Source organism: Leptosomus discolor, chromosome 6, assembly GCF_034619465.1.
Source record: "Leptosomus discolor isolate bLepDis1 chromosome 6, bLepDis1.hap2, whole genome shotgun sequence".
In the NCBI taxonomy this organism is placed as follows: Eukaryota; Metazoa; Chordata; class Aves; order Leptosomiformes; family Leptosomidae; genus Leptosomus; species Leptosomus discolor.
Window position 1 is genome coordinate 24,403,811 of NC_141396.1, and position 23,827 is coordinate 24,427,637.

A 23,827-nucleotide genomic window follows, 5' to 3' on the forward strand; every position below is an offset into this window, starting at 1 on the left:
AACTTCTGTCTGCTTTGGCTGTGTTGACTACTCGTGCTTTGATTTTTTTTAAGAATCATTTTGATGGTTTCTCTTTTGTTAAGGACACTGAAGCCATGAAAAGAGCTTTAGCCTTAATAGATTCAAAGATGAATCAGGCAAAAGGTTGGCTGAGAGATCCAAATGCACCTCCAGGTAATATTTAAAAAAACCAACAGCACCAAGTATTTAGATTTTTAAAGATCTGAATAATTCTGTTGTTTAAGACAAAATTGCCTTTAAGCATTAATAACCCGTACATAGTGGATTATTCTGAAGGAGCCTGTATTTACTCCTTTCTTTAAATATTGGAGATTGAACAAGTTGTGTCTAATGATCTGGAAAGCTTTATTTCTTTTCAGTTGTCTAAATAATGTAGTCTATATAACATACATGGTTTTTCTTTGCATTCCACTAGTAAAAAACCCATAAATTGCATTGAGCAGTATTTATCTCCAGTGGTTACTAATACATAAAATCCCTCCTTTTTTATTTTCAATTTTTTATAACTTTTAGGTTTGACTAACAGAATCTCTTTAAGTGTTTTTCTTTGTCTTGACATAAAATTTCTAACATTTGCCATAAACCCTGCAACTACAGTCAGCTTTACTTAAATAAAGGTTTTGCCTTTGTATGTATCTTTAAAGCAAATAAAACTGGGTAGAGGCCTGTTCTATTTGGACTTTGAAAGACCTTATCTGAAAGACTTCCTCTGAAATCGAAGCCAGACTAATCCAGCTGTAAAAGTTGGAAGTGAATTGTTATCTGTGGAGCTGCTGCTTATGCTACTTCTGACCTCGTTCCCCTTGCTACACTCAATTTCAGAAACCTCAAAGTTATTTTCAAAGCCTTCTGTCATTGACGCTGACAAATAATTAAATAAACGATGAAAAGTTCAGTAGCTAAGGAAGGACAAATGCAAGATAATTGTAGAACTTGCTGCAAATCAGATTTTAGCAAGGTATTACTTACGGGTTCACTGTGGGTTGCAAGTTAAAGGAATATTGTTCTTGCACCTTCTTTAGCCAAAATCAAGTCAAATTTGCCACTGGCTGAAGTTAAAGCCTCATGAATCTTGCTATGTTGCTTTTTGCCTTCTCAGCTTGAATTACAGGTTCTATAAATTAAGTATTCATAGAAATTAAGCTATGATAACAGAATGATTAAGTGACTTCAAATACACAGCACATGATGCACATTAAGGTTATGCTAGATTGTTTCAGAAACACTGTCCCATTATAATTATCACATTTGGTGTACATCTCATTTTTTGATAAAGGTATTTTCACGGCTGAACCTAATGCAGTTAGTGTGGTGGGACATGATGAAACTAGCAGTTTGCTCATACAGGTCAAGGAATGTCTTGTTTGTTTTACTAACTGACTCTACATCTTAGGGGATGCTGGTGAGCAAGCAATAAGGCAGATCCTTGATGAAGCTGGAAAAGCAGGAGAGCTGTGTGCAGGCAAAGAACGTAGAGAGATTCTGGGAACATGCAAAACGCTGGGCCAGATGACTGATCAACTGGCTGACCTCCGAGCTAGGTAAATCTATTACTTTTAATGGACATTTTTCCAGTACTATTGAAACAGTTTTTGTGAACTTGCAGTTGTGTCAGTTCCTAACCTGTAGGAGAGCAGGGGCCAGTAGCTGTATTTTGCCTTTTTTACTGCAATATCTTCTGATAAGAATAATAGGTTTTAATATATGAAATCTTAATATATGAAATCTTAATTATATAACATGATGAGCAAAATTGCTCAGATAGATAATTCAGAGTTTGTTTAATGTCAAACACATAACCTTCCTCCAAATTAGGCAGAAATGAAATTTTAAACTGTACTCTTAAATCTGTTCTTCAAAGAGGATATAACCCAATGACTGTAAGGTACATGAATATGCTAGTTTTTAAGTGTTTATTGGGATGTTAGACCACAAGCAGTAGTTGTTGAAGTTGTTTTGTCAGTCACTGGTAAATTCTGCTGAACTTCATGAGCATTTCTCGTGTAGAGTTTTATTTAACCAGAGCACTTTATCAGTCTTGTGCCTTCTCATTAGAAATAGGTTATACTTTCACAATGATGTTTTAAATTTAAGGGGGTTTGTTTTTAGGCAGTAGATGAGTCTCTTTAAATTTCCTATATTTTTTAATGTTATGTACTGTGGCCTTTTGTTCTTTGCTGGAAAGTTAGGAAGTATGATATTCCTTTGTGAAGGCATAAAGACAGTGAGCTAAGAAATAACAATTCCATGTAGTCTGAACACTATAACACAATTTCCTTTTGAGTACAAGGAATTTCTCAGCTGCTTATCAATGTAGTAAATCATTAAGCTAGAGTGCTCCAACATTAATTTATTTATTTTGTTGTAATACTCCTCACCACCTCCTAAAAATACCACACCCCGAAACCCCAAAGAGCTATTTGTTGCAGCCCATTAAGGATACAGGTAATGGTTTTGTGGTGTAATATTTTCTCCTAAATGTTAATGCATTTTTCAAATTGTCAGAAAAAGCAATTCCAGTTAGGAGCTTTTTATTTAAAATAAAATAAAAAAGAAAACCTTTCAGGCAAATCAGTGCCTTTTTTGACTCAAGGCCCTAGTGAAGTGCAGGAAGTAAGCAAGTGAAAATTATGTGGAGAACTGTGTTTTGAGTTACCTTAAGAACAAATTCCCTGCCATCACTTTAAATCCATAGACTGTCAGGCTCTGAAGTGTTGCAATGATATGTACAGAAGCTTAGAATAGATCTATAACATATTTCCATGAAGAGTTGTTTGCTGTGTGAAGGCTAAAAAGGCCAAAATTCAGAAATAGTGGTTATATTGTCATTAAAGTGATGTATATTAGCTAAAATAGTGGTAGTGGATGAGAAGCTCGTTTTAGTTTATCTTCACTTGGATTTCCAGCTGAGTGACCTGGGAGAATGTAAGAGCTTCTTTGTACCAGTTTTTTCCCAGTGTTAGAAATCAGGCTGAACTCTTATTCTTCTTGTAAAGCAGTGGCTGGTGTCAGCTTTGTATTGTCTGAAATTTTTGGAGGTGGTGGAAGAGAAAGGACTAAGATTTGCTAACAAATGAGTTAATTTTTATGCTGGTTTAGTGTGTAAATAACTACAACTCAGCCTGTGAGAAATAAGATATAAAGAAACGTATCTTGAGACTCTGGCCTGACTGCGTAAATGCACCTTAGCATCTCAGTAGCATGCTTGTCATCCTTCCACTTACTATGGTCTTTTTAAAGTTAGTAGTTTGATAAAGTTAATATGCTCAAAAAGCTTTCTAGTAGTCAGGTTATTTTGGAATGGAGTATGAGATTCCTTATGCAAAACTAACATTTTTAGGCATATGTATTTGAAGTAATCTTTCTACCCAACTTTTAACTCCTAAGTGTTTGAACAAATAGTGATTGTGCTGCAAGTTGCTTTCTGCAGTCCTGTAAACTTGCATTGCTAGCAACCTTTTCACCATTTTAAGTCGTCTTAGCAATGGCTCGTAACCTTTAATCTAATTTGTCAACATGATTGAGGCAACTAAGACATCTTATTTTCGCTTGCAGACTTGCTGGCCTCACTTAGGTATGTGAGACACAACTCCTGCAGGTTCTGACTGACTTGCAGCAATCTATAAATGAGGAGATAACAGGCCTTGCCCTGGATACTTTAATGGAACTGTGTCATCAAATAGCCTTACTTTGTGACACTTAAAAAATATTCATTCTTCTGAGGACGCTAAATGTCAAATTCTGGAAAGGGGAAATATGCTCTTAAAGTCTTCTTGTGGTGTTCTTCCTCAGTTATTTTTGTTTTCCCAGGGAAAAAAAAATCTGATTAAATACTGTATCTCTTGCAATAATTGCTGCATACGCTCATAAACAGTTCTTGTTGCCTCTTCAGTAGAAAAGAGCTTCCTTCAATCCTGAGCTGAATGTGTGATGCTCCTTTTGTCTTGGGCAGAGGACAGGGTGCTACACCCATGGCGATGCAGAAAGCACAGCAGGTGTCACAAGGTCTGGATATGCTCACTGCAAAAGTGGAGAATGCAGCCCGCAAATTGGAGGCCATGACAAACTCTAAGCAGGCAATTGCTAAGAAGATTGATGCTGCTCAGGTACTACTAATGATGTAATAAATACTTCATGACATGATTACATCACTGCAGTTAGAGCTGTTATACTGAACTGTTGTAGTAGTTTCCAAACACAACAGTTACTTGTTAGGAAGAACTTATAGGGAATGCTTGCGTTTACGAAGAAAAATGTTAAATTCAGTAATTTACAGGATATTGTGAGTTTTGCTACAGCTTGTGAAGTTTTTTTCATAATTCTTTTACTATTGCTAAAAGTTTCAAGGTTATGAAATTAAAATGAGGAAACACCCTACATTTGGACATAAACTGATCTTATTAGAGAAAAGAGTCGATACTTTATTTTTTTAATACTTAATCTCCCTCAATGGTCAGCCTATTACCCAGTGATGATGATGGTCATCAAATAATGAACCTATGAAGAGATGCGTATATAATTGTATATATAAATATACATTAATATTACATACATATGGAATGAAATTATAATTAGACTTTTTAGGAAGAGCTCTGTAAAGACTGCTACACTGTGCACAAGAGCCTCTGTTTTCGCTTTTTTCTGAAAGCCAGAACATGGGTCTCTAAAGCCACTAGTTAAATTTTACTTCTGAAAATACTGTTGGCAAATGTTGAGGAGAGATCGAATGTAAAATATTTGGGTAGATTTCATCTAGTTTGACATCTTTTTCAGAACAGAAAGTCTACAGACAATAGAACAACTTCATGATATCTAATAAACAGAAATTGGTTTTGAAAAGTATTTTCTGTTAAATAAAGTTTTGAAAGCTGCATTGGTATTTCTTTTTATTTATATAGAAATAATAATACTGTTTATCTTCACTCGTACACAACTTCTTTCTATTAAGAATTGGCTTGCGGATCCTAATGGGGGCAGTGAAGGAGAAGAACATATTCGGGGAATTATGGCTGAAGCACGGAAAGTTGCAGAATTATGTGAGGAGCCTAAAGAAAGAGATGATATCCTTCGTTCCTTGGGGGAAATCTCTGCTTTGACAGCTAAGCTGTCAGATCTACGACGACAGTACGTATTGTCTTATTACCATTAATTTATTTGAATGACTTTCATTTGTAGTTCAAATTGCTGAGCAAAATCAGAATATTGAGATTAATTGGGGAATATATTTTCCTCCAAGAAGTGGGAATGGACATCTTATACTTCTGAGTTTCTATCCTGCAATTAGTAGAAATTGAATGTGAAGAATTGTTCACTGCCTGGGAGGCGGGAAGCCAAGTTATAAAATATGATATCCTTTTTAATGCTTCACCCTAATGATTTCTATCCCAAAGCCCAACTTGCATGATCTTCCTCAAAAAAAAAAAAAAAAAAGAGGAGTAACTAGAGTTGTATTACCTAGAAAATATTTTTTTTCTATTGTCTATGGAATATTTGACAGGGAAACTGAAGCCAAAAGTGAGCTCCTTTATGCTGTTAAAGCATTTAAAAGGAATAATTTAATGTGAAGTTTACTTTTGTTTATACAGACAAATGTAATCCCTGTATTTGGCTAAGCAGTTTACTAAATGTCAAGGTGGAGTATCTACCACTTCTATCAGCATCAGTATTCTAAGCTGTAACTGCAAGCGATATGAAAGACAAGACTTTCAGAAATGATATTTCTATATCAGTTAGTGAAGAGGATGATTGAGAATGGAAGTGGAGGAACAGTTACTGCATAAACTATGATCTTCATCTATGGCCAGTTGCAATATGGAGATAAATATTTTTCTTGCTTCATTAGTTAGACACTATAATCAAGTTTTTCTTGATTTAGCTGCTTCAGGTCTTAATGTGCTACTTCTTTTTGAGTTTATATATAGCCTTGGGTCTGTTGCTACTTACTTTTCTGCTTGTAATCTGTGTAGCATTATAGCAGTTGCTCATAAGACAGCCATGAGTATGGGAAATCAGTGATACATCAGTATTACCACTGACGGTACCATGCCTTCCTCCACCCTAGTGCTGTGTTGAACATGGGTAATATCCAGGTACCACAGCAGAGAAGTGCGAGGTGGGGATTTATGGATGACAGATCTGCATTATTTGCTCTGAGACTCAAGTGTCAAATTTAACCTTATTGACAAAGGTGAAGCACCTCTCGTTGTGTCTTCCTGCAGAATTTGGGACTAGCTGTAAATGATCTCTATATGACTATGCTTCTTTTAATCCTTAGTGGGAAAGGTGACTCTCCTGAGGCTCGTGCGTTGGCTAAGCAAATAGCTACATCACTTCAGAATTTACAGTCCAAAACAAACAGGGCTGTAGCAAATACTAGGCCAGTTAAAGCAGCTGTCCATTTGGAGGGCAAGATTGAGCAAGCTCAAAGGTGGATAGACAATCCTACAGTTGCTGATCGGGGAGTAGGTAAGTGTTTCTGTGTGCTCTTCCCTGCGCAGTTTTATAGTTAAACTTGTTAGTAATTTTTATGACTGAAACTACAGCTCCTACGGTGCTGAGGATGCGTGGAATCTCTTCACTGATGTGGAGACCTTCAATTTGTGGCTGGAGGTTTATAGCCAAGTCCTGGCTGCAGTATTACTGAATCAACCTGGCCCATGATTCTCTTTGTCTTCTGGAAAGAACAACTTTGACGAAGACTAGGAGAACATGGCTGTAGAACAGACAAACGTTAGACTGCTCCTTGCTCTTACTATCAGGCAAATATAGTATCTTGACTTAGAATTTATACCTACTCCAGCAAATTGAGTAATTATGTCCTTCAGAAAGGAGAAAAACATTCATAAGCCTGGCTTAAAAATATCACTTCTTGTATGGTTTCTGGGTTATCTGAGGAGAATGCTACTTAATCAGAGATCTGAGAATCCAAGCAAGCTATCGGCAAGCGTATAATCATGGTTCAGGAGTTGCTGTACTGAGAGCTTATTGTAAACTGTTTCTGAAATTTCTTGTTTAGCTTCTGATACTATTGCAAGTAGGTGGACGAAGGTTGACAGCTGGATTCAGTAATTTTTTAATTTTTCTTGATAGCAGTCAGGTCTGAGGAGTGCAACTGATAATCACAGGTTGAAACACACCTTATAAGAAGTAGTGTAACTGCAAATCTTTAATATCTCTTTCTCACACCTTTCCCTGTCTGTCAAGGTAACTTCTGTTGTGTGGATAACCAATGATAGATCCTTTAATTAAAGATTTAGTGATGTTGATAGCTTGGACACTTGTGAAGTGCAAATTTATATGCAATATTTTAAACCAGATTAGTGGAGTTGCATGTTTTGACACTTTCTGATGAGGAAATTGCACACAGAATAAGATGACCAAGAAGGCGGTAGATAGGTCTCACGAGATGTTTTGGCAGTGGCTGAAAACCTTACTAATTTTGATGTTTCTCTTGAACATAGTAACCTGTAAGGTGGTTGGATCAAAAAAAGCACAAAACCTAAACTTAATTTTTATTATTTTTAATTGACAAGAAACAAAGGTAGCTTAAATTCCTCTTGAAGTCTGTAACTGCCTAGTGAACTATGAGGCTTTCATACATACCGAAAGCTTGCTGAAGGAACTGGAGTTTCTCAACAGTGGACATGCGCTACAGAATTTAGTCAATTGCTGGAGTAACACATATGGCAAAAATGTGTGTAGAGATGCAAGATGTGACATGGTAACTTTAATGTTTCTAGTTTAATATAAAAATTCTAGTCGTAACGTGATGTCATTGTACAATTTCATTTAAATGTCTTTCACTTGCATTGGCACCTGGCAGGGTGCTTGTAGGGAAGGTATATTAAGAATATAAATCAGGTATATGCTCTCTTCAGTCTGGACAGGACAACTGATAGAATTTGGCCTGATATTTTCAGTGCTACAATAATGTGAAAATACTTCAATGTTCTCTGCAGTAGTAATGACCATGTCACAAATAACTGTGTTTGCCATTATCCCAGGGTGGCACTTTGACACAAGTTGAATTTTGAAGTAACAAGGCAGAAGGTGTGTTTTATTTTATAAACACATGAGCCACTTCAGTAGTATTAGCTGCTACAAATATTTACATGCTGTCATATTATGAATCATCCTAGCTAAGTGATGACTAAAGTAATTGTTATTGACGAATACAAGCTAGGCAAGATGTATTGAAATACTAAATGGTGTGTGAAGTATACTTGCTTGGCTGCACTTGACTTGTGCAAAACAACAATTAAGAAACATCTTGGAACACTCCAACAGCCCCAAACTTAACTACAGTAATAAGCTTTCTAAAATGATGGTGGCAGTGCTGAGTGATTCTTGGATAGTCAGGTCCTGTGACAACTTCCTTCCAAGTTCATGAACTTAGATTACTTGTGTACTAGCATTAGCTTAAATTGACTCTTCAGTAGGTCTTTAAAGTACTTAATATACGATGACTTCTTTTAAAAGAAGAATACTACTGTATTATTGAAAGAACAGAGGAGCATATTCTTGTGAAAGAACAAGAAGCTTCTGTTAAGTGAATGAAGGAAAGCACCCATGCTAAAAATTTTGTTAGAGAAAAACTTCTGACACACTGTGGAGGCTTTGTAAGGTAGTTGTTGTCATCCCCCCCATCCTGGACACTTGATGGTTCTTACCCATGATTTCTGGAATCCTAGGAGAGGGTATTCTGCTTTTTCATTTATGTTTTCTACTTGGCTTTTCTCCCTCTCTTCCTGCTCGTCTTCTAATTACTTGTGATGATGTGGAAATGAATTATAGTACTTGGAATTGGTAAGTGCTTTCTGTTGGAGTCAACAGGTTAGTTATGTAGGAATACCTGACAGCTGTAATGACTAACCTGTCAGACCACCCTAGTTCAAACGGATGCATCTCTACCCAGAGTTGCTGTAATAAGCAAAGAGAAACTGGTGAGAGCTGAATTCCTCTGTGGGTTTGAACTGAAATTACTCAATGATAAACTGCAGAAGATCCTTTCCACTGCCTAGAAAAGTGTTCTTAAAAACCCAAGAATTCTGAAGTGTCATTTCCTTCATGATGCATCTGATTTACACTTTTAATTTTTTGTTCCACCATATGTTAATGCAACATGATTTCTTCCACTGTAGGCCAGGCAGCAATTCGGGGTCTGGTTGCAGAAGGTCGTCGATTAGCCAATGTCATGATGGGACCTTATCGTCAAGACCTGCTTGCCAAATGCGACCGTGTAGACCAACTGGCTGCTCAGCTAGCTGACCTCTCAGCAAGAGGGGAGGGAGAATCTCCTCAGGCCAGGGCAATTGCTGCTCAGCTTCAGGACTCACTGAAGGTAAAAATCTGCTCTTGTGCAGTGAAACACATGATATGCTGAAGTATTTGCACTCCTCTGGTAAAGTGCTTGTGTGTACGAGTCATCGATAAACACAGAAGTGCAGCAAAAAAACTTGGTTTAGCTGAGGTGCTTAAAGCAAACTTTCTACAAAGGCCTTGATATCGTGCCATGGGAATTAATTCCAAATGAACAATTTAGAAGTAAAATCAAAGTCTCATTTTAAAAGAAAATAGTATGCTAGCATTGCAAATTTAAGGGACAAGGTCTAAAATTTTGCTGTTCATAGCTTCTGATGCTGCTTCAAGGAGTGCTATGTAAGCTTCTTGTATTTCAAATTTTGTAAAAAATGATCTGTTGATCATGCTTTTAAGACGATTTTTATCTCAATGGCTGCCATTGTAATGGCTTTTTTTTTCCAAGAAGAGGTTCTATGGGGGTTTGAATCCATACAAACTTAATATTCCTATATCATATGCTAATAATTTTCGTTTTATCTTAAGGATCTTAAAACACGGATGCAAGAGGCAATGACCCAGGAAGTTTCTGATGTTTTTAGTGACACCACAACTCCTATTAAATTGTTAGCAGTAGCAGCCACTGCTCCCTCTGATGCTCCCAACAGAGATGAGGCAAGTAACCTAGGTGGTCTTTTTCCCATGCGAAGCTTCAGTTATTGTTTACCTGAAATGGTATTTTGAAAAATGAATTGGTATTTTTTTCTCAAGCTTGTGATACACCGTTATTAATTCTGACAGCATAATGATTGCCGTGCAAATCTCTCTGGACTCTTGGAGATGGTGAATTATGCTGTATATCCCTGGAAACTGTATTGTCCCTGACTTCAGTAAATGGCAAAGATTTCTCCCTGTGATGTTTGTACCAGGTTGCCTTCAGCATGCTAAAAACTCTTGTACAAAAATCACTGACACACTAGTTAGTGGATTCTGTATCTCAACTTTATATAAGCTGATTAAAATAGTCAAATTCGTACCAAGATTGATCAACAGATTTAACCTGTTCTCTTGCTGGATTATGTTCCCTGTAATTCAAAGCTACTGGCTGCATATGGAGTCTCTAAAACTCTGTGTCTGGCAGCTCTGTTTGGCTAGTTGTTTTGAAAATGATCAAAATTATTCCCAAGGTCTCGGGGAATTTAGCTGTACGACAGCATAGCTTTTTGACAAAGTGTTCTGTGCCTTGAATAACTGCGGGCTGTGGAAGGAGAGAATTTTTTTCCAATGTGAAACTTCGTTTTTTAGGGTAAAACCTGATCTTTAGTTTCCAAATATAGTTACTTTTGGATTATGGGTTTGAAGATTAATCTCTATGAACTAAAATAGTTGTAACACTGTATTTGTTGCAGCAGTAGTCATCAGGAATTAATGTACTTAATACCTCAAAGCTATGAAGTGTGGCAGTATCCTTTGTTGCCCAAATGAAATGTAAAGAAGAAAGTCCAGTAATGTAAAGACAAAAAAAATGAAACAGCTTCAAACCTTTCGCGGCCTTTTCTCAGGAGATGAATTAAGTTTGGATGCTATGAAGGTGTCTCTGGTATTTAACACTTCGAAGAAATTGTGTATTCTGTTAGGGAAGTTAGGCTTTTTTAATGGTTTTTCTTTTCTGACAAGTAGGTGTTTGATGAAAGAGCAGCAAACTTTGAAAACCATGCTGCTAGACTGGGAGCTACAGCGGAAAAAGCAGCTGCAGTTGGAACTGCAAATAAAACTACTGTGGAGGGCATTCAGGCAACGGTGAAATCAGCAAGGGAACTTACCCCACAGGTTTGCTGCCTTAGTCTTGAAGGGCTATTAAAAGGGCTGGGGATGACTTCTGTGGAATTTCCTTTATGCTTCTGTTGTCAGCGGAAGATGTAAATACCAGCAAGGACCACAGTGCTGACACTATTAAAAGGAGAATGGCAAATAGCTGTGTATATGATACCAAGTAGAACAAACTGAGTGACATTTCTTACTCTTCAGCTTTTGGACAGAAGTGTTAGGGATTTATCCTTGAAAGAAAATTACTTTGAGGCTTAGTAAAATATTTAAGTGGAAAAAATGCTCTTTAATGATTTTTTTTTCTAAATGAAACTTCCATTAAAATTTTGGTAGTGTAATAAGTATTGTATTTTTGTGCTTTCAAAGAAGTGTTTTTAAGATATATCGGCATGTAATTGAAGTTCCAGAAAAAAAGTGTTTGTATCAACAAATTCCAGAAACATTGCAATCATCAAGCAGCTAGATGTTGAACTAGAATTAATGAACTAGTATTCCAAATGAGGAGCTGCCCATCCAGTCCTCAAAGAACAAATATATTTTCGAGAATATGTGTGATGTTATGTACTGATACTTCCATAATTAAAAGTGTTTTCCATTGGCAGGTAGTATCAGCTGCTCGTATCCTCCTGAGAAATCCTGGAAACCAAGCTGCTTATGAACATTTTGAGACCATGAAAAACCAATGGATTGATAATGTAGAAAAAATGACAGGTAAAGTGGATTTTTTTTTTTAAGATTATATTTGTGGCTAACTAGCTGGTATAGATTTTTTTCCCCATTCTGTTTGAACTGACGAAGCATGCATAAGGGTAATTAAAAATAAATTAAGAGAAGTGGGAATATGCCCTCTGACTCCAGAAATATGTATATGTTACAGCATAAGCAAAATAGCTTACTTCATATATATCAGTTTTGAGCTGCAGGGGAGCAAATTTGGCTGTAGTTCTTTTGTGGGAAAACCAGAATATTGTTACTTTTTACTGCAATTGCTATCCTATCAGTCTGTCACTGCAGGAACCTGATTTTTTTTTTCTGCATAATCTTGGCATGTTGAGTGGGGACAGATAATTAAGTGGGAGTATAAAAACATGTTCAAAATGATGTAACAGCTTGATGAAAGCAGTGAATAAAACAAAGCTACTGATCTACTGAATCTGGCTGAGACCCTTAAGTGCTTCAGTTCTTCCAAAGTGCAGATCTTTTGCACTGGTCTGCTGTATACTACCTCCTTCTCCATCCCCATAGTTAAATTGTGGGTATTTAAAATCTTACTGCCTTGTCACTATGTATCACCCTTAAGTAAAAGCACAGCCAGAGGGATATTTCCTTTTGAATGAACGGGAGAGGTACAAAAGTACTGAATATGCTTAAAGAAATGTGGTGGGAGGAAGGAATCTCTGCTGCATATACTGTGTAAGCCAGTTCTTGACTCCAGTGATGTTCCACTAGATGTTCCAGTAGATGAGTAAGAGCATGAGATGTCATTAGGGGGAGCAAAGTTGACCATGGTTGCTGTGATAGAGATACCACATAATCAGAAGTAAAACTGCAGTAATACATTTGGTCTGATTTCCATGCCCTTTTCTGCCCCTCCCCACCCCCGAGTTTAGAAATACTTACTTTTCTGGAATACCAAATATCCCTTTCCACAGATGAAACGAGAGTATTAATGTGTTTAACTTTTACTCTAGGGTTGGTGGATGAAGCCATTGATACTAAATCTCTGTTGGATGCATCAGAAGAGGCTATTAAGAAAGATCTTGATAAATGTAAAGTTGCGATGGCCAACATTCAACCTCAGATGCTGGTAGCTGGTGCCACCAGCATTGCTAGACGAGCAAACCGCATCCTACTGGTAGCAAAACGGGAGGTTGAAAATTCAGAAGACCCTAAATTCCGGGAGGCTGTTAAAGCAGCCTCTGATGAGCTGAGCAAAACTATATCGCCGATGGTAATGGATGCTAAAGCTGTGGCGGGAAACATTTCTGATCCTGGTAAGGATTCAGTCAGCTGATTTCCAATGGCTGAAGGTGACATGGAGTATTGCTCACACTGTTTTGTACAGCTCTGTGTCCCCTTTTATGCAAATATTGTGTACACTTAAATCCCAGAATGGTGAAATCAAGATCACACCACTAACTGCTGAATCCTGCTCTTTTAAAATGCAATCAAAGACCTTTGGCATATTCAAGGGAAAAGGAGTCAGCGTTCTAGTTTGTTGTGTGATTTCATAATCTTTATTAGAAGTGTTTGTAACTCGTTATTAGTAGTAATACTTTATATAAGTAAATATTACATCATTTCTTTTATTCTAGAAGTTGTTTTGGGAATTACTTTGGCTATTGATAGTACTATTACTCAGCCTAGGCTTTATTTTATGCATGTTGCATATGACTCTAACATTTCAAACATGTAAATCCACTGTGAATAATTTGGTAGTTTTTAAACATCTTTTTTTTCCCAGATGTACATGTACGTGGCACAGTACGTTATAGAAATAATATTTGGGGTAGTGTTGCAGTTCTAAGTATTACAGAATGCTGTTAAACTGGTAATGGGATTTTTCTTCAGGTTTGCAGAAGAGTTTCTTGGATTCTGGATACAGAATTCTGGGAGCTGTGGCCAAAGTCAGAGAAGCCTTCCAGCCTCAGGAACCAGACTTTCCCCCTCCTCCTCCTGACCTTGAGCAGCTTCACGTAAGTGCAGCCTAGTTTGTAATACAATACGCAGTTGTCACTGGCATGTGGATTGCACACTGAAATTACTTGAGTATATTTTTATTCCTTAGAAATAAAATGCATTGTCTGGCCAGCAATGCATACAAGTAGCCTTAAATCTAAAAGCTACCAATCCAGCTTTCCAAAGAAGAGATTAAAACATGGTATTTCCTTTAACAGGGTGCACTTGAAAAACTGGAAACAGGCATGAGGTCATGCAACCATGTCTTGCTGTGATGTGATCCTTTACTCGATCTGTGTACTGTTTCATTGCACAATAAACAGTATTTTTTTGCCTTTCTTAGCTGACTGATGAGCTTGCTCCTCCAAAACCACCACTTCCAGAGGGTGAGGTTCCCCCGCCCAGACCACCGCCACCTGAAGAGAAGGATGAAGAGTTCCCAGAGCAGAAAGCAGGAGAAGCTATTAATCAGCCCATGATGATGGCTGCTAGGCAGTTGCATGATGAGGCCCGAAAATGGTCTAGCAAGGTAAGAAGTTGTTCTGTGTGTCTTGTGCTAAAAGGAATTTTTTTTTTCCAGGATCAGTGTGTTTGGTCCAAAGTCAGTTGTCTCAGCAACAGAGAAATTCTTTTATAGAATAAGTAGTAAAGGAGGAATTAGAGACCCTTTCAAGTTCAGAGTGAACTAGGGACAACTGTTGTAATACTCAGAATTGCTAGAATGCTTTATTAACATACCTCTGTGAACAGAAATATGCCTTGTATGCTAAGCTGTTTGTGATCCTTGATGCTAATATTACCTAAAGAGCCACTAATACTTATGCCTTTCTAGGCTGACAAGCTGATTGCTATATTTAAGTGACTTTGAAAAGCCTATATGGATGTTGCAGGTGCCAGCTGCAGGAATCATGAGCTGGTTTGCCTTAATTCAGGAAGGAGCTGCAAGTTACTTTGCAGTTCATCTGGTGTACTTATGATTGGAAAAGTGACCATGTATAGATGGCCTGGTCTCATTCTTTTTTGTGGTGAGTCACACTCACTATCAAGGCCAAAATCCTTCATTTCCTTATCGTTTCAGTGCTGTGACAAAGTAGTGTGAACTTGTCAGTCTTATAAATTCTGATATAACTTTTTTGCTTTCCCCTTTTTTCCACCTGAAGAGCTACATTTTCCTCTGGCAGCAAATGAGTAAGAACTTCTGAGATTTAGGCTTCTGCTGGTATAAATTAAAGGTCAGAATCTGCCTTTTAAAATCTCTGCTTTTTTTCTCCACCACAGTAGATGGTGAACGAGAACATGACTTGAATAGTTTACGAATCAGCTTCAATGCTTTGTGCTTAAGGAACATCTGTTTTGGAAGTACAGATAAAATACAAAAGTCCTGTGACTCTGAGTGTCTCTTCCATAAAATGAAAAGCTCTGTTTTTGCCATACTTCTGGATATACCAAATACGTATTTATATTACTAAAGGGATAGTACTGGAATGTATTCGTCATCTCAGAAGGTAGTTTTCAGGCCAAAAGCCTTAATTTCAGCTTCCTAGAGGTGTTAACCTTAACAATGTACTGTAGGTAATAAAATGCTTTTACTATATACATTACTAAATTGCCTATATATACTATATACATTCTAAATTAAATAGTGCAACTGTTAAAATATTTATCAAAGCCAAGCAGCAGACCTTAAAACTCCTTGCTGATTATGAAAGAGCTCTATTCAGTGTCTTTAGATTATAAAATACTATTTTCCTTGCTCTTTCTTTGAGACCAACAAAGCAGTAAATTAGCCTAGCATTTGTCCTTCTAATTGTTCTTTTTATCAGTCCTATTTTAGCAATAAGAGTGCAGTTATTCTGTCAGTATGTTTTGTGGGAAGTTTTAAAAACATTATTGTAGTCTCTGAAGTCACTTATTGGGTGGAAGAGGGATTGATGGACAGTGCTGCTGAGGAATATGGGCTGGACCTGGAAAGACAGAAGTACTGAATCACAGCAGACTGTGTCAACTGTCTTCTGCTTTTTTGCCCGGTTACATTAGCCTACTGAAACTTTGCCATGTGTTACGCTTATGCGAAGGTGAATAAGTACTTAGTCTTTAAAAAACTTTGATAACATTCTTCATTCTTACAAGGTTTAAAATTGATTTGTTTTGTCTCCCTATTTAGAAAAACTCCTCTTCACTGGGTGGATCCTGGACTTTTATGTAGTCCATTTTTTTCATGGAGCACAAACCGAATGCTGTCTGTAGCTTGAGCTTTCCCTGCCTTTCCCCCTCATTTGGATAAATCAGAGAATGAGGGATGTTTGGAAACTTTTAATTAGATTAAGCCTTAAATAGAAGTTGTCTTTGAAGATGAGTTGATTTGGCAGTATAGAAAAGTTACAACTTCTAAAACTTCTGTGTGTTTTCATTGGTGTAGATGTTTTTTCCATAAAAGGCTATATCTTAAGCAAAACACAGTTGAAAGTGCAGTTTTTGGTAAGGGTAGTTTGACTTTTACCACACTTGGCTTTAGTCAAAGAAATACAGTTAGTAAACTTGTAAAATATTTTTGTACTGAAATGCTGCTGTATTATACATGCCTGTATTGTTAATGCCACTTACCTCTTCCTTGTGATCTACCCTAACACAATATATTTGCTTGAATCCTCTTTTTTTTTTTTTTTTTCAAGGTAATGGATACAACATCTTGTGGCAAAACAGTATCATATGCCTCATAATCCTCTTACTCTACTAATTCTGTTTCAGTCTTTAAGAACTGTAATATTCATAGCGTTCATAACATTCAGTATCACCTTCTCTTTTCATAACCCAGTTTTGTTCTTTTTCATGTTATCTGCGGTACTTCAGTGCTTACTTCTACAGTGTCTCCTGTCCCACCTTTTTTTTTTTTTTTTCACTTTACAGCAAGCAGCATCAGTGGTTTTTTGTGATCCTGCTTCTATCTCTTCTTAACACATATATGTGAATGGGCTCCCATACAAAGCTTTCTATCTGCACAACTACCACAGTCATCAGATGCTGTGCCTGCTTCTATGCAGTCAAAACAACTTTCATTGAAACAGAAAATCCATTCATTTCACCATTGTCTTGCCAGAAGAATGTTGTTCTTCAAGTCAGCCTCTGTCTCTACAAGCTGTATGCTCAGATGAAAAATGTTGCATCTTTGAATTGTAACTTCTTGATATTTTTGGTAACTTCAGTTCACAGGTGAAATGTTTGTTACCTTCTGCTAATCTTGTATGCCTTCCCTTACTCCCTCTGACCTGATCCTAGAGCTGCCTTGTTAGATCCTGAGAGACCAAGAGGATGTTTTGGTCACTAAAACAGCTCAGTTCATGCTTTTCTACCAGATTCTGCTTCTTGTATTAACTGTCCCGTTTCTCCACCCTTGCTGCCACCTGCAAAGCCTGATGTGACTATGATTAATGAAGCGGCTGAGGCTGGTGTAGATATAGATGAGGAGGATGATGCAGATGTTGAATTCACTCTCCCCTCTGACATTGAAGATGATTACGAGCCTGAGCTGCTGTTAATGCCAACCAATCAGCCCGTTAACCAGCCCATTCTGGCTGCTGCTCAGTCTCTACATCGGGAAGCAACCAAGTGGTCTAGTAAGGTACTCCTGAGTCTCCCCGGGGACTGATCCGTGTGCATCCAGCCATTTGGAACGCTGACACATTTGCATCACTCCTGATCCCTGCTGGGGCCCGCCATTCTGAATGAATAAGTGTGTCTGCACTTCATTTTAAGGACTGAGAGTGGCTTCACAAGTTTGCTAGATCTGTTTGTCAGTGCTGGATTGAAGCTTGATTTGGGTCACTTATTAATATTCGAAGGCTTCCTCTCCCTTTGCATATGCCTGTTCTTCTTTGTTATGGCAGTGTTCAAATTGTAATAGGGGTTGTCTTCCTTCCCCTCTTGTTCTTTTTTCCATTCATTTGGGATACCTGGGAAGCCATGGTTAATGGTTTCTTAATGACTTCCAGATACAGCAGAGTATACAGCATTCAAGAAGTCATTTAATGTGTCTACTGTGCTTTGCCTCCATTGATGCCATCAATTTAAATACCTTCCAACAAGGAATGGCTTTGTATGGCAGTGTTTATCGAAGAGGACTGACTGTCTGCTGGCTTGCACTTGGCTGTATTGCAATTGCTGGTCTTGAGAGAATTCTTTTATGAAGAAGCTGCACTGAATGCTGTTAGCTGCTGAATTGAGATTGTGTTTATATGAAACCAGGGGAAATCTAACATGAGGTTCAGACATTCACAAGTAGCCTGTCCCTTCGTCTAAGCACACATGTTTGCAAGACTGGTCACTTTGTATAGCATGCTGCAAAAAATGAGGTTGGTGTCCCATAACAAACAAAGGTTAGGGGGTGTGTGTGTATGTATATGTATGTGTGTGTATGCATTTACATAGATATACTAAACTATTTTAATAAAAAGGGCTTTAAAAATGTTCTTGTCCTTTTCAGATTCTGATGCTTGGATAACTTGTTAGAGGGCTTTGTAAATTACACTGGTCCTATTTTCTTGATCCTCCTACGTGAAAACACGGAAAAGCTTTGTGTTATGTCGTTTGCATCCTGACTGGTTATACTAGCAGTCTGTTTAGCTATTAGGTCACGGTAACAAATAGTTCAGCTTTTTGTGTCACCTGTATCTGTAAAATATCTGGGATATCTTCCTGAATTTTCTAGTAGTGAATCATGGAAGTATGTGCACAGAGAGAGAGAATATATTTGCTAAGTTGGGTTCTTGCTGTGTACTCTTTGCTCTGAACTTTGTTGCTCATTAATTGTGGAATTATACTGAGGAAGGAGTGTAATACTTAGGCTCACTCTGATAATAATTCATCCACACCATAGGAATGATTCATGGCACCAAATAGTTCACTTTTGTCTAACTACGTTATCTACAAATGTGAATCTGAATATACTAACAGTCTACTAACAATTGGTCACCTGGATCTGATTTTTCTTGCACTAGGTTTCTCTCTGGAACAGTGTATAAGAAATGGTTTTGCCTTGGTCATAGTTAAATTCACGTTTCAAATATTTCTCAGAAATATTTCTGTGACTCATTTTGATGTACAAGAAACCTGGATTTTAATGTAAGAAATATAACTAGGTTATCTTTTGGACTTAAATATTCTTCTCTCCTGGAAGGGAAGATTTTTTTCAAAAAGGAAGATTTATTTTCAAGGAATAACTTAAAAAAAAAAAAAAAGGTAGTAGCTGCATCTCGTTTCCCTGTTACCTGTGACAAAAGTTTTGTGTGCTACAGATTCTCTTCCAATTTATCCTCTAGCATTATAGCAGCATAGCTGTTGTTTTAACAACTTCAGTTTCAGATGCCACTGAAAATTTTCTGCTCAACTGTTATGACTGCACTATTTAACTTAACTAGCGCTATTTGGTTTAACAAGCTATTTAGCATGCTTTTTTTTTTAATTTAAAAAGAAGCTTTTTTTGGGGGGGAAATCTGGAATTTCAAATGCTAATAACATGCTTTATCTTAAAACCTAGCTAGCAGAGCAGTAACTCTCATTCCATGGACTAACTAACACTTTTCTTTACCACTTCTTTTCCGGTTTAGAAGCGAGCTTTTTTCCTGAGTGTTAGGAAGAAAAATGTCAGAAACATATCATTAGTACAGATCTTCCCTGTTCCTTGAAGAAACCTCTTCTGTGTTCACAGATGGTTCTTCCATCCTTAATTTCTTGAAAGGGTTGCTACCACAATGTAGACTGCCACTCAGTCGTGACTTCCGTGACAGTTCTGTCCTGGCATGAACACTAACGCGTGTTGTTCTCTTCAGGGTAATGACATCATTGCTGCTGCTAAACGAATGGCGCTGCTAATGGCAGAGATGTCACGCCTGGTGAGGGGAGGTAGTGGAAACAAGCGTGCCCTTATTCAGTGTGCGAAGGATATTGCTAAGGCATCGGATGAAGTCACTCGATTAGCCAAAGAGGTGGCAAAGCAGTGCACTGACAAGCGCATCAGAACAAACCTTTTGCAGGTAATGAGTTAATTTGTAAATGCCTCAAGTACTTTTTTCTCTGTTCCTCTCTCAGTGTGAGTGAGCACAGGAGTTGTGGCAGTAAGTCATGAGTATCTTTCCTTGGCTTGTAAAGTTTTTCAAGTTCTATGTCTGTTTTTAGATCCCATGGCCGGCCATATATATTCTGTGAAGTCAGGATTTGTTCGCAGGCGAGTGGAAGATGCTAGTGTGCAAAGAGGTTTTGAACAATAGTGTGCTATGAACACTGGTCTGTCCTAACCAAGCAGACCCTTGAGGAATATCTGGAGGGGAGGAAAAATGTTGGCCCCATCCCAAAAATTCCCGAAGCAAGCAAAATAAGATTCAAGTATCCTACCAACATTTGTCAGAAAGTCTTGAAGTTTATAAGATCCCCTCTATGCCTATTCCTTATCTAATAGTAAAACAAAATCAAAAAGTTTATCTGAAAAAAACATTAGGTAATGTATTGGTTCAGTTTACAACGTGAAGTGGTTTTTATCCCCATTCCCTAGGTCTGTGAGCGAATCCCAACCATCAGTACACAACTGAAAATTCTCTCCACTGTCAAAGCTACCATGCTGGGCAGAACTAATATCAGTGATGAAGAGTCAGAACAGGTAAGAGGTGTAAAAATTGATGGTAGTGTGGAATTGTTGACCAGTTTTATGGGGAAAAATATACAACATGTAATATCAGATGTGTTCTGGGAACTCTATGTTTGAAAGCTTACCTCAGCTGTTCAGCAAAGATAGTTTTTGTATAGCACCTTGGTTTCTGGCTCAAAAGCTACAGTTTAATAGAGGAACATCGATCCTTCCCAAGCCAAAGAGCTACTCTGGTTCAAATTGTTATGTGAACAACTTGTTAATCTCCTTGATTTAACAGTAAAAAGTGAGCCAAGGAAAGAACTTGCTTCTACAAATGCAGCAGGTTTGACATCGGAGGAGTAGCAGTACCCTCTGGTGGATTGTAGTGAAAGTATTTATTCTCCAACAACATCGTGAGTACTTGCCTTGCAGTCCTGTTAGCTTCCACATGCATGTTTTCAGTTGAAATCCTGCAGTTTTGGCATCTGAGAGATTATTATATTTTGAGACACTAAGCTTTTATTCAGATTTTGCACAAATACACAGTGAGATACGGGAAGGTCTTGTTTTGACTCAGGATAACACTTGATGGCTTCCAGGGGCTGCTTGTTTCATTTACTTTTTCATAGTTTAAGTTAGACATTAACTGACTTAAAGTGCTCATAGTGGGAGTCCTTGTGCACAGTGGGTTTCCATGCCTCTGACCTGAATGTGGTATCTACTAATACATTGAAATTTTTCTTTTTCTTGACAGGCAACCGAGATGTTGGTTCATAACGCCCAGAATCTCATGCAGTCTGTGAAGGAAACTGTGAGAGAAGCTGAAGCAGCATCCATTAAGATAAGAACAGATGCTGGGTTCACTCTTCGCTGGGTCAGAAAGACCCCATGGTATCAGTAAACACTTGCCACATAAGTATTGTTTTCTGTAACATAAAATGCCTTTTTTTTGGAAACAGGAGAGATACATTAACAGCAAAAGGTGCTGTATACATGAGCCTGAGATTAGCTTGTGCTAATGCCTCATTCTAAGGGTATGAATTATAAGAGAATGCATTTCAAATGTCTTTGGAACATATTTGATGTCAAACACCTCAAAATTGCTTCCGACAGTAGACAGTTGTTATCCATTTTTTTTTGCTTAATTCTGTTCTCCCAGAAGCCCATTTCATTCATGCACTGTATATTCCAGTAGTTTCCATGTGATGATGTAAAACATGGACCTCACTTTAAGCTTGTGTTGAGAGTGTAGGACACTATTGGTTATTTGGCAGTTTTTTAGGGACAATAATTGATATCGAAACATTCAACTTTTCAACAGGATTTTAGCTGGCTGTTCTTAAAGCATGCGGAAATGATGGTAGGTGTGGGGGTTTTCATTAAAAGGGGGCAGAGGGGGGGCAGCAAACCAGTTGGAAATGGGATTAAAATTCCATGTATGAAAAGGTATTTTTTTGCTTTTGATTTTTGCCTGGCAACAGTACTTTACCAAAAACTGGAGCTGGCTTTGTCACCCTCCTGTCACCCTGTAGGTAGGCATTCCAGAACTCGTACTGTACTGGAATGCTTTGCAGTGGATGTCGGTGGCACACTGTTGACCGCTTGAGCCTTATGGCTGGAGACCTTAAATCATGGAACTCTTTCCTTCTTGCTCAATTCAGTAACGTATTGAGCTGAAAAGCCTGGTTCTGTTAAGGTAGCTGTGTGCCCAGGACCAGAAAATGCCACACGCTGGCTCTTTCCTTTTGGAAACCCAAGGAGCGCATGCAATTATTCTTTATTTCCCTCTTCCCACCATCTAATGTTATTCCAGCCACTCAAGGTGGAAATTAAAAAAGATACTCAATTAAAAAGACCTTTCCCCTCACTGCCCGTGTTGACAGCAATGCATAGTGAAACCCAAGCACTGCGGGGACATGGGACCCTTTTTAGGTGGTCTGATGGCTACCAGCAAACAGTGGTTCCTAATGCTGAATGTACCTGGGTATTTTTACTGGTTTTGTCATTTGGAGGCTCAAAATCTTTTTTCAAATTCTAGTAATAGTGAATTGAACAAAGTGTTACTGTGTCTTTAAAAAGACTCCAACAAAACCACAATAAAAACCCACAGAACTGCCCCCTCTCTGTTACCAAAATAGACTTGGGATGCTTTTCTCCTTCCATAATTGAACATGCCTTCATATATATATATATATATATACACACACACACACACATATATTTATTTAATCGCTTCATAGTCTCTTTTGGCATTGGACAGAAAGGAGGATTGTTGTTTTAGAATGAATCTCTGTACATTTGCAAGGAACACTTGCAGACTTCTGCCCAGATCAGCACTGACCTCATGATGCCCTCTCAATTTACTAAAAATTGTTGTGTGATCAAACCACCTTTAGAAGAAGTGCCCTTGTGGAAAAACTGCTCAGTCTTAACAGCTCAAAGGAAGAGACACCCAACGCAGCCAGCTCGCCTTACCTGTCTGCAACAGTCACTCTCCGCCTGGACTTTCTCCTCTCCGCCCCCACCCTTGTTGCACTGCGATCTGAAAAGGGAAGCGGGACGGATTGTGATGCATCTGCCTCAACCAGCCTGAGCACGAGAGAGCGTGGGTTGTCTTGGATACCCTCCCTCTGCCGGGGTATTAGGAAACGCATGGTACTTGGGGTCTTTCCTTGGTGTTCTCTTCCTGTAACTCCCTGCAACAGGAAGAGGAAGGGGTGCCAGAGCCTTAACCTGAATGTCTTGCGTTTGGTTGGTTTATACCAGATCTTTAACGTAATTGTAATGTAGTAACTTCTATTTAACAGTAAATAACACTGAATAGGTGGGGGTTATTTTTAAGGGATTTTCTAGTCTTCCTGTATTACTTTCCAATGCTCCTCACATTTCCTCCCCCCTCAACCCATTCAGGCTTCTCTGTGAGATGATTTTTTTATTTTAGCATCACTGTTTAGTTGCTTGACTGATATTAATGCAATATTACTAATGCCTTTAATATGTAATTGTTTATGCCAAAGATCACTTTTTGTTTATTGAGGAATGTTTGCAGGAAAGTTATGAATCATGGTTGCCTTTGATATTCTTCCAGAATGTTTACTGTAAGTTCCTGAACTGTTTTGTAGAAGCTAAGATACTTGTCCACCTTATGCAATTACTGCTTTTTTGAACACTATTGGTCTTCAGACCTGAAATGCAGCAAAAATTTGAAAAAGACCATGAATGTCACTTACAGAAATGTTTTACCACTATAAAACTTTGTTTATAAACCAAAATGTATTGTATAGTCTAATGTTTTCAACCTTTCTTTTGTTCTGTTAAAACAATAAAAATGCATTTGTACAAATGTCAGCTTGTGAGTATTAATGATAGCGGAGCAGTGGGTAA

The 23,827-nt window shown here is 37.9% G+C and overlaps 1 protein-coding gene across 3 annotated transcripts in view; it reads left to right on the top strand.

The window, feature by feature from the left end:
• The window catches only part of VCL (vinculin), a 63,296-nt gene extending 40,756 nt beyond the window's left edge, over positions 1–22,540 (top strand). The window contains exons 7-22 of one of the 3 annotated variants that reach the window (XM_086466455.1): positions 84–174; positions 1,415–1,562; positions 3,974–4,127; positions 4,970–5,145; positions 6,296–6,486; positions 9,162–9,361; positions 9,865–9,993; positions 10,999–11,148; positions 11,748–11,856; positions 12,837–13,139; positions 13,717–13,847; positions 14,168–14,353; positions 17,234–17,443; positions 19,650–19,853; positions 20,369–20,473; positions 21,198–22,540. In XM_086466455.1, the coding sequence (XP_086322581.1) occupies positions 84–174; positions 1,415–1,562; positions 3,974–4,127; positions 4,970–5,145; positions 6,296–6,486; positions 9,162–9,361; positions 9,865–9,993; positions 10,999–11,148; positions 11,748–11,856; positions 12,837–13,139; positions 13,717–13,847; positions 14,168–14,353; positions 17,234–17,443; positions 19,650–19,853; positions 20,369–20,473; positions 21,198–21,344 (2,634 nt within the window). In that variant the 3' untranslated portion in view covers positions 21,345–22,540. The remainder of the gene's footprint in view (positions 1–83; positions 175–1,414; positions 1,563–3,973; positions 4,128–4,969; positions 5,146–6,295; positions 6,487–9,161; positions 9,362–9,864; positions 9,994–10,998; positions 11,149–11,747; positions 11,857–12,836; positions 13,140–13,716; positions 13,848–14,167; positions 14,354–17,233; positions 17,444–19,649; positions 19,854–20,368; positions 20,474–21,197) is intronic. The other 2 variants (XM_086466454.1, XM_086466456.1) reach the window with 2 other exon arrangements.
• The last annotated feature ends 1,287 nt before the right edge of the window (positions 22,541–23,827 follow it).